The sequence below is a fragment of the Myotis brandtii genome, unplaced genomic scaffold (genome assembly GCF_000412655.1).
Source record: "Myotis brandtii unplaced genomic scaffold, ASM41265v1 scaffold187, whole genome shotgun sequence".
NCBI lineage: Eukaryota > Metazoa > Chordata > Mammalia > Chiroptera > Vespertilionidae > Myotis > Myotis brandtii.
Genome location: NW_005356944.1, coordinates 6,725,398 through 6,736,593, shown reverse-complemented (window position 1 = coordinate 6,736,593; position 11,196 = coordinate 6,725,398). Strand labels below are relative to the sequence as shown.

The following is an 11,196-nucleotide window of genomic DNA, read 5'->3' as shown; positions in this document are numbered from 1 at the left end:
GGGAGGGTGGGAATATCTGGCCCACAGTCATCCACCCTCCCCAACGATGCTGATCCTGGAGAAGTTACAGCATCTATGGTTCCCCAGCCCCCTGCGTGGTGTCCCCAAGTCTTACTTAGATTTCCCCTGCCCACGGGAGAGCAGAGCTCAGGAAGACCACGGAGAACCAGCATTCTCTCTCACGCTGTGCCAGGACAGTCAGCCCCTGCTGTGAATTCCCTTCCAGGCTTGAGCACCTCACTTCTCCTCTGGCTCCACCTTCCAACTGAACCCAGCAGGGAGGGGAGGGGGCCTCCACAGCCGGCCTCACCCACCCTGGTAGCTCCATGTCCCTGCACGCCGCCCGCCCCCAACACGTCGCTCTAGCCAGAAGGAATCTCTGTCTTTGAATATGCTACTTCCTCTGGCTCAATGCCCAGCCTCATGCTTGCTTATGGGTCCATTTTTGTTTATCCTTAAAGACTGGGCAGCGATTTCATTTCTCTGAAGCCTCTGCCATATTCCCCTAGGAAAACGTCATTCCTCGTTGCCCGCTCATGTCCTGCTGTCTCCCACGGCCTGCTGCTCGCTCTATCACAGCATTTATCAGACGTTGGGGTCATTATCTGCAGGGCAATATGTTCCTCCCTTGCAGACTGGGAGCCACTTTGGTCTGAGTTTGCGCTGTATCTCTTCCAGAACCTCGGTGGGGCCGGGCCATAGCAGGCACTGCGCACATAACTGGAGTTTGAATGAATATGAAGAAGAGTCAAGAGAATAAACGAGTCGGGGGGGCAGTGTGGGGAGCTGAGGGCCACAGGCTGTCCACGGAATGGGAGGATAAGCAGTCTCGCGGCTAAGAACCTGCAGAGCAGGCAGACAGCAAGGCCCACAGTTGATCCCGCTGCCCTGAAATATGGTCGGTCGCCTCTGGAAGAGGCACACGCTGCCGGGTGTCCAGGCCGGACTCTACCCAATGCCCGGGGGAGGGAGGGACAGATAAAGCTGGGGGCCAAGAGAGGACAGAGAGGGGCGACGGGCACAAGGAATGGGGGAGATGAAAGAGAGAGCTCTGAGATTAGCACGATGACTACGAGATCCGGAAGCAGTGACTGTCCTCAGGGGAGAATCCTGCCTTTCTTCGGATAAAAGGTATTCTAGAATTCCTCCAATTCCTGTCTGGTAAGGAAGATCTTGGGATGCAAACACTCAGTTACCAAGAAGACAGACGCCCCACAGGTACAGGAAGGCAGCAATCAACCCTTCCCACCTCCTCCTGTGTCTTCTAAAGATGTCAGCATTTCGGCCTTTCCCAGCTCAGCCGGGCCTTCAAACGCTGGAGTTAAAGTGGAAAAAAGGCTTCCCATTCCTCCAGCCGTCTCCTTCCAAGTAAAGCCAAACGAATTCTTTCGGGGTGAATTTTTCCCAGGGCTCCTCTTGACATCACATGGCGGCCACGCGTGTTGGGATAAATACTGACCACCCAACAAATTCTAGGCTGTGACATTTTTGGTTGGATCACCTAAATCAGGGATGGGGAACATCTGGTCTGAGGGCCGTATAAGGCCGAGAAATCATTTGGTCTGGCCCTACCAAGGCACGAGGAGTGAGTTAATTTAAATGTTTGACCAAATCTAGCAGGCTAATTTTTAAGTTGATAATTTTGTATGGCCCAAGAAATAAATATCCAACTGGCCCTTGCAGAAAAAAGCTTCCTAAATGCAACTACTTTCAAATCTATCTATTTATCTTGCCCATTCATACTGGAAAAACAAAAAATTAGCACTTTTCCCATCTGACTGCTCACCACAATTTCTCTAGAAATGAGCTTGGGCTGCTACTGGGTTGATCTTGTGAGAGGAAGCAAAGGTGTCTTCCGAAAGCATCCCTCGTTTACTCTCACCACCTCGCCTGGGGGAGCCGGGCGCAGGGCAGAAGGCACGCACAGCCGGCCAGTCGGACGGCAGCCCCTCAGTCCCCAGGATCAGCACCCCGTGCCACGCCCACTGCCGTGGCTATTCCGACCCCTCGCAGCCCTCATCCAGTCTGTCACCGGATCTCGGTGATCCGAGCCTCAAATCCTCCCTGAAGCCACGGCCCTGTCCACCCTGTGGCTACCACCTCTGCGTGTCTTGTGGTGACTTCCCGCTGTCCATAGGACCAAGTCCAAAATCCTTACTGTGGCTTCCCAGGCCCCCGTCCATTGGCCACTGCTGATCTCCCTGCTCTTCCCAGGTTACTCTTGCTGTCCACCCCAGGGGAGCCACACTTCCCTTCTCCAAGTGAATGGAGCTGTCTCTCATTCTGGATCTCTCTCTCTCTCTCTCTCTCTCTCTGCCTCTCTCTCTCTCTCTCTCTCTCACACACACACACACACACACACACACTTCTGCAGAAGAAACAGCACACGCTGGCACTGTTAGCGTTTGGTGAGATGCCAAGCCCCACAGCCAGCTTTCCAGATGCTCCTGAAGCGTTATCACCAGAATGCAGCAGGCAAGATGAAGGCACTGCAACCCACAGCCAAGACACGCAGGCCCCTCCCGGCACTGGCCCCTCTGCTGGAGGGTGGACTCCCAGCGCTCCTCCCCTGCGGGCAGGCGGCATCGGTCTTTCCTCCTGAGAGGACAACCTGAGTACAAAGCATGGGACCACATGCCAGCCTTCAAACCCACCACCCTCACGGGCTCCCGGGACCAAGGGCTGGGTCTGGTGTTCGGGCTCAATGCAGTGATGACCAGACGGCAGTATCGGGGCGATGGGGGGGCCATGGGGGCCATGGAGAGCATCGCTCTGTATGCTGGGCGGCCCGAGTTCCCGTCCTGTCTTCGCCACTCCTCGCTGTGGACATGGCACAGCCATGTACACCTTTCTCTTCCTCGGGTTCGTCATCTAGAAAACGGGCTCATTTTCTGTGAGAGGGTCCCTCTCACGGGGATTCTGTGAGGACTGAAGGGACGACACCAGTAAAATGCGTGGACCGCTGCCTGGCATTCGGTCAGTGCTCAGTCCCGGTGGTCCCTCTAGCACCCTACCTGATCTCCTCCCAGAGATGACGCCTCGCCATCACCTGGTCCCCACAGCGCTCTGGGACTAGGACCGTCAGACTGGGGCCCGGGTGAGAGGTGCTCAGTGTATTAGTGATCTATCACCAATGCATAACACATCAACCCCACACTCAGAGGCTGAACTAAACCAAACATTTTTTATCTCCCAATTTCTCTGGGTCAGAAATCCAGGAGCAGCTTAGCTCTGGCTCAAGGCCTCTTACGAGGCCAAGGTCAAGGTGTCTGCTGGGCCTCGGATCGCTGGAGGTCTCCCCAGAGGAGGAGCCACTTCCAAGCTCACCGCGTGGCTACTGGGAGGCTTCAGCTCTTTGCTGGCTATTGGTCAGGTCCTATCCATGGGGCTGGTTAAAACATGGCAGCTCCATCCACACAGGAGAGAGAAAGAGAGCGAGAGCGAGAACGAGAGAGAGAGAGAGAGAGAGAGCAAAAACAGATGCCAGATTTTGTAATCTAATCTTGGAGCCAACATACCACCCCCTTTGATGCCGTCGTCTTTGTTAAAAAGCAAGGCACAATTTGTACATCTGTGTTCACAGCAGCATTGCTTACAATAGCCAAAAGGTGGAAGCAACTCGAGGGCTCATCAACAGATGAGTGGGTAAGCAGAATGTGGTACAGGCGTACAATGGAGTACGGTGCAGCCTTAATTAAAAAAGAAGGAAGTTCTGACACCTGCTATAGCCCGGATGAACCTTGAAGGCTTTACACTAAGTAACAAATAAGCCAGTCAGCAAAAGACAAATACTGAGTGATTCCACTTATATGAGACAGCTAGAGTAGTCAAATTCACAGAGGCAGGATGGAGAATGGAGGTGGCCAGGGGCTGGGGACAGGAGGAAGGACTGGGGCCTTTTTTAACTCCTAGAGTGCCGGGGAGCACGATCGCGCTCCTCCTGTCTTTCGCCAAAAGTGCCAGGAGCGCTATCAAAGCTTCGAAATGGCATCCAGTTCTAAGTCTGCTTTTATTAGTGATGATGATATTGCTAAATATGTCAATGTAGTAAAGGTTTCCTTAAGTTTTTGAATATGTAACTTCATTTTGCTTGCGATTCATAATTTTTTCCCTAAACTGCTGTACAATCAGCAAAAATGCCTTGGCAATTTTAGCACAGTTCCTAGGATATTGGTTGGCACTCAAAGGGTTAATGGGTACAGATTTGCAGTTGTGGGAGAGGGAATGGATCTGGAGACTGGGGTACAACGATGTGAATATACTTTAACACAACCGAACTGTACACTCCAAAAATGGTTAAGGTGGTAAATGCTATGTTATGTGTATTTTGCCACAATTATTTTTTTAAAAAAGCAAGTCGCAAAGTCCAGGTCACATTCAAGGGATGAGGATTATACCAGGTGTGAATCCCAGGAGGTGGGAGTCATTCAAGCCCACCTGCCATGTTCAGTCACTTCCCCAATGCTGGAGAGAATCTAACTGCTCCATTGGATCGAAGTCAACGTATTTAAGGCCACCTCAGTGCTGGCCACGCCCAGCAGGGACAGGGCAGCACCTGCTGGCCCAGATGTGCCCTCCCAGGGAGAGTGCCCAGGCAATAGGAGACCTGCTGTGGGAATTACCGGGTGAACAGGCTGTGTTCCCAATCAAGGAAGCCCAATTAAAACCCCATCCCACCACAGTGTTCGCTGGTCTCTACTACATCCCACACGGAATAGAAAGGTACGGTAATGACTGCACGCTCCCGGTCCCATCCCAGCCTGGTCCCGTCCCATCCCATCAATTCGTGGCAGAGCTCGTTGTCATCCGTTTCAAGGCCAAGGGTGAGGCAGGGACTTATGGGGATGGGCAGAGAGGGAGGTGAGGCACACACACACACACACACACACACAAAGCTGGGGTCTCTAGCGTGAGACACCACTCCTCCAGACCCTCACCAAGCTGGAAGAAAAGTACTTCAAGACCTGCACTTCCCGTCGTGGGGCCAGCTTTTCTCCACTGCGTCCAAGTAGACACCATAGAATACCACTTCCTCTGCCCACATGGATTGGAAGCAAAGATGCCTGTGAAGGACTAGGATCCCGGCAGAGGCAGACAGGACATGTTTTACCTAAAGGAGCTCGCGAACAGAAGGTGCTTATGAATTAGCACCGTGTCTAGGGCCTGGTAAGGCTCGATGAACGTTCACTACTATTACAGTGACGAGGGGTGGTCCAATCTCCTGCGGTACAAGACGAGCCCCGGGGCCTGGTAAGGCTCGATGAACGTTCACTACTATTACGGTGACGAGGGGTCCAATCTCCTGCGGTACAAGACGAGCCCCAGTTCTCTGGTGTTTCTTTGCTCAAGTCCCACATTAGCAGTCCGTTTGCATTTAGAGGCCACCTGACAGGAAGGAAGCATACCCTTCAAAACCAGAATCACGCTCGGAGCAGGGGGACGTCACACCAGAAGAGGGATGAGAAACTGTCGACTGGCCCAGGGGACAGCGGCTCGATCCCCATCTCACACTCACTGAGGGGGGTATGCTCCCCTGAGGGAGGACAGCATCATCTACTCTATCTAAACAACAATAATAATCCTATGATGAGTATTTTAATAGACTGTAGATCTTAAAACTCACATAACTTAAAACTACACAATGTAGTACTACACAGGGGGCAAATGAAACACAGCTTAATAGCATAACGCCCGACAAAGACATCTTTTCCAGTCTCCAGTCCTTATGGAACCCACTATGAGCAGGGCACTCAGCTATAGGTAGGACCTGTGGGATTCCAGAGGCAAAAAAGGGCACGCTGCCTGTTCTCAGGGAGCTAAGGGTGGCGCCTTTCCCTGGCTCGGAGGCTGTCACACTGTTGGCGACTGCAGCCGTCACCCCCGCCCTGATGGGACTTGTTTTCTGAGAGCTTGTGGGAACACAGCTCGCTTTCCAGGGGGGTATCATCTGCTTGTGGAAGGCACAAAGCTGAGACGCTAAGCGAGGCCGCTCCACGTAAGGTACCTGGCAACACCGGGCTCCCCACGCGTGTCCACCACTGATGTCTCCTACGCCTCGTGTTTATATGAAAGTACAGTGTATACAGAGAAAAAGGGGCTGGGCTTAGAAACACTAACTTCACCCAGCCTGTAGAGAGCGGTTCTTCTTAAGGGTAAGCCAACATCTGCTTCAGAAAAATGCTGGGACAGGCCGATGGGGCAGGGGTGGGGGTTTGTGGGGGTGGGACGGGAGGGCAATTTCCCTAACTTCCCAGGTTTAGATCCGGGAGTCCTTTTGCTGAACATCTCAGGACACCATTAGTGAGTCTAGTGAACACATAGGAAACCATCTAAGAAATAGCACAGAAAACCTCCTCAACCCCTCCTATCTATGCTAGTATGTCCTCGACTCTGTGACTGGTTCCCCCCATTTGCTATCTATCACTGCGGATGGCACAGGCCATAGGAGTCTTTACTGGCCTAACGTTTGGTTTATAAAACTGACTTTGCGTAAAGGCTAGAAATACCCTGCCGCTCCATCGAAGTTGAGAAATTCCGCGGCAAATGGCAAGATTAGAGACCTCGCTGAGGCTGGTGCACAACAAGGGCTTCAGGCTTCACGGTGTATTTAATCAGCGAAGGCTCTGGAAGCACGGACGGCTCCCAGGTGACTCTGCTGGTTTGGGGTGCAGCCTGAGCTCTGCATTTTGGAGGGTTCCACATGCTGCTTCTCAGAGACCACACTTTGAGAACCCCTGGTGAAGCGAAGACCCGAGGGCAATCAGAGGCTAACGCTACCCAAGAATAAGCCCCCTCAGCTGCTTTCTGCACACGTTTTGGCCGAGGCTCTGTTGATGAACATTTTGTCTGTCCTTGTCTCTGGACCTCGAGCGTACAGGTTCGGATGGATCACCATCCCTGGTTTGTGACCCACTGTCACCAGTGGTCTATGAATGACCCACTTATTCATTTTTAATAACATAACAAGCACCAACTAAAACAAAAGCCAGGACCTTGAAAAGAACCTTCATCTGAACCCATCCATCCCACCTCCTGACAGGAGTTGGCCAGTTATGTCTTTCCCTTGCCTTGCTTTTTGCAGTTTTATTACATCTAGAAACTGTGGTACATTTACACAGTGGAATACTGAGCAACAGTCAAGAAAATGAACTCTACCAACAAACAATAATATGGGTGAATCACAGCAATATAATATTAAGTAAAAAAAAAAAAAAGGTAAAGCTTGCCTTCAGGTGGTACTAGTTTATACCCGAAATATATACTTTTTAGGTTGCCTTAAAATGGACGTACATTCTTAAATCTTTGTATTTTGGCCTCACCACTGAAGAAAATACATGTTTACAGGAAAACGGCCAATGAGTAAAGAAAGGTACCCGGTCAGTTTTCACAGGAGAGGATACGACCCTGCTGTGCCCTCCGGGGTTCCCTAAAACGCTCATCTTTCCACCCCCAAACGGCACCCCCTGGCTTCCATAAAACAGCTCTGCGACGGAGAGCCCTGAGAGGAGCAGGCGATCCACATAAGAGGAAACAAAGAGTAAACAAGCACATGGGGAACATTAGCTTTGCTCACAATCAGAGAAACACAAATGCAAGCATTTGGGAGGCCGTCATTCTGTGCCCGATAAATTAGCAAAAATGGAGAAAACAGAACCGCAGCAAACGCCGGGGGTATCCCAGTGAAACTGACGTGTACAGACAATGCGAGCAGCCGGGTGAAGCAAAAAAATTATTCCCAACAGCTGTACGGCGAGGCGGAGCCGTGCACCACGCACACGGCCCACCCAGACTCATCCCGCAGGCGAAATTCAATGGTAAGAACAGCCTCAAGGGCCCCCAACGATGCAGCAACTCAGAAAACAACAGCAGAGGCCCCACAGGGCATCACGGAGCTGGGGCAAACTTCACTTTTGAGAAAATGTGCATATGCTATTTAACACGAGAAAAACAAATGGGATGGTGCTCCTCATTAGCACCATGTGTGCAAGGGCTGCGGGGTCAAGTGCAAGCATGAACACGGTGCACGCGTGTGGAGGTGGGCACGGGTGTCGTGTCCTCCCTCCTAGGGTGACCGTGGGGCGGGGCTGCGATCTGCGATCGCTGGTTAGCGCCAGGCGCCTCCTACCTTGAGAGCTCTCGCAGCTTTCCTCGTCGCTGTTGTCCTGGCAGTTGTTCTGCCCATCGCAGATGAAGCTCTTGTCGATGCAGAGCCCGTTCTTACAGTGGTAGCGGGCGGTGGAGCAAAGCAGAGGGTTTGCTGCTGTGAAGGAAAGAGAGAGCCAATTACCAGGGAGCCAGCCTGTCCCGTGGACACCCCCCGAACCTCCATCCAGCAGGGCGTCCTGCTCGGGAGGCAGTGAGCTCGTCCTGGGACCCTGGACAGACAGTGACCTGGGCAGGACAGGACTCCCTCCGCCCCATTCCAAAAGCAACTTTGCCCGAGCCACCAGGCTAGTGCCCTGTAACCATGCCAACACAAGGCTGGTGCCCTGTAACTATGCCAACACAGCCAGAGGGCACTGCCTGGCCCCAGGTCAACCTCTAGGCAGTCCAGCAGCCTGAGGGGCCTGGGCCACATGTGAAGTCCCGGTAGAGTTGCGAGTGGAATGCTTGGTAGGATGAGACACACAGAATGGCAAAGCCAGGAACCCCTGCCACCAAAGGAGTGATGCCAGGATCTGGTCCAAGAGCTATGCTGGACCCTCCCGGCTCCCTAACTGTGGGTCAGCATCTTAACTCCTAATGCATCTTGATAGTTCCCTACACCCTGTGGTTTCTCTCCTTCTTTCCAGTCAAAGGAGCCCACTGACCCACTTGGCCTGCGTGGCTCCCCCGGGAGGCGCCCTGTTGCAGGCACTTTCAGGGACCTCAAAAGAAATGACCGATAGGGTTCCTCCCTCAAAGACAAGGGTGGCAACTGGCCGGTGTGGGGGTCACCACAAAACTATTTAACGACATGCAAGCACATCTCCACAGAAAATCAGTATTTCTACAGCACGATTTGCCTCATTCCTTGTAGGGCAATTCCCACAAGGCTCTTCGGAGCTCTATTTTTAATCAACGAAGCAGCAAAGTAGAAATTCCTCCGATCCCAGCCCTGACAGTTATGAGCTGTGCAATCTCGGGCAAATTAGATCCCGTCTCAAGCCTCGGCGCCTCAATCTGTGGGCAGGACCGACCACCTGACTTTCAGGGCTCAGTGCAAGCTGGAAGACGTAGGCCAACTTTTGAAAAATTATTTAAAAATTCAAGAAGGCAAGTGCAGGGCGTAAAAGCCAGCGTGGTGCCCTTCCTTCTAAGGCAAGCACAGGCCCTGAAAGATGGCACTGGTCACAGGCCCAGGAAGCTGGCCCAGCTGCTGACGTCACTAATGGGAGCATCACCTGAGACGACAGGTGAGGAAGCGTGCAGTGCAGTCTGACACGTGGCACAGCACAGGGAACAGTCCCCTAGGGCTGCCCGGAGGGTGGCACTCTCTGAAGGAGCGAATTGGTGACGATGAAGCGGCTCATCCTGGAACTGGGGGATGCCCTGAGCCCACACCTGGGTGACAGGTGCGGGAAGAGCACCAGAGCGGGAGGCCGGGCCCAGGCAGGAGAGTGCTATGGGGTCAGGCGCAAGGAGCTCGGGGTCTCTCGGGGGTCGGGGGGCAACTGCAAGATGGCAGCTGTCATCAGCCTTCCCGCGCCTCACTGAGCCACCGGTAAGACAGGCAGAGATCATGGCTGCAGGGACTGTGAATATCACAGGGCCCATACACTGGAAAGGCTGCAGGGTTATTCTTCATTCAACTCGGAAAGTTTGAACTGAAAGGTCAGAGGACGGGGACGGGCAGGGGAAGCCAGTGCTCTCAGTTCTGAAAAGGACGGGCCAGTGCAAAGTCCAACACAAATAATCCGGCCTGGAAACGGGAGTTTTAAGTCTAAATCGCTGTGGGCCACAGAATGGTTCTACGTGATCGGGCTGAAACCAGGGTCTGACTTCAGCCAAAACCGAAACGGGGAAACCCAAAACCTCAAGTCACATTCGGTTTCTGTCCAAGGCAGCCCGCCAAACCCTCCGTGCCCTACCACGGTGGCCTTCAGCTTCCCTGGGACCTTGCGGGTCACGTCTACACAGCCACAGCCCGGGCAACAATCAGCTCGCTCTAATGAACAGCCTCGGGAGGGCACTGAAATTGCTCCAAGACCGGCTGGTTGCAAGCCTCTGCGACTATCCTGGTGGGGAAGGCTGTTTTCGATCAACCTCACTGACACTGTTGGGAACCACTTTCTTTTCTTCACCCTCGGACTCTCACAAAGTAGACGGTGCAAACCTTCCCAAGAAAAAGAGGTCGTGTGTGTGTGTGTGTGTGTGTGTGTGTGTATGCACATGCTACATACATGTGTACATATGTGTGCATGTGTATATAAAGATGACTTATATCTTCAAGATGAACTAAGGCTGACTAGACCTTAAGACACAGCTCTGGTAAGGAATCCAGACTGAAGACCCAGTCACTGGGGGGTATTAACACATATACCTGAAAAGATCAGCAGCCAGGACACAAAAAGAACTCTCGTCACTCCAGAGGAAAAAGGCAACTCAGTAGGGAAATGGCGGGGGATATCATGAGCAGGCAACTCCCACAACGGCAAATGGTCAACAACAACCTAAAAGAACGCTGACCTGTAATGAAGGCCCACTTTAACCGCATCAACGTGCCCAGCTTAAGGTCTGAGAACTCCAGGCTGCCGGCAGGATGTGCGGGGAGAGGAAGTCTCACAGACGGCCGGTGGGAGTGCAAATTGGTGGGTCCGCCTTGGAGGCCAATTTAGTGATATTCAGTCAAATTTAAGGTGCATCCAGCTATACTCTACAGAGAATTTTGAGCAAAAAAAAGTGCTACTGAGCACTATTTATAAAATATTAAAAAAATTAAAAATGGCACAAATGTCACCCATAGAAGAATAGCTACAATGTGAGATATTGCTACATCAGAATTCTACCGGCAGGGCTGGGCTCACTTTTTCGGTAAAGGGCCAGATAGCAAATATTTTAAACTTCGCTAACCCTTTGGTCTTTGTCTTAACTACTCAACTTTCCCATTGTAGTGCAAGGCAGCTACAGAAGATTCGTAAACAAAGAGCATGGCTGGGCTCCAATAAAACTTTATTTACAAAAACAGGCAGTAGGCCAAATTTGGTCCAGGGGCCA

At 52.3% G+C, this 11,196-nt stretch overlaps 1 protein-coding gene across 1 annotated transcript in view; it reads right to left on the bottom strand.

The window, feature by feature from the left end:
- Positions 1 to 11,196, bottom strand: part of LDLRAD3 (low density lipoprotein receptor class A domain containing 3) — an 85,208-nt gene that overhangs the window by 27,273 nt on the left and 46,739 nt on the right. Inside the window, exon 4 of the mRNA XM_014538195.1 lies at positions 8,126 to 8,260. Within this exon, the coding sequence (XP_014393681.1) occupies positions 8,126 to 8,260 (135 nt within the window). The remainder of the gene's footprint in view (positions 1 to 8,125; positions 8,261 to 11,196) is intronic.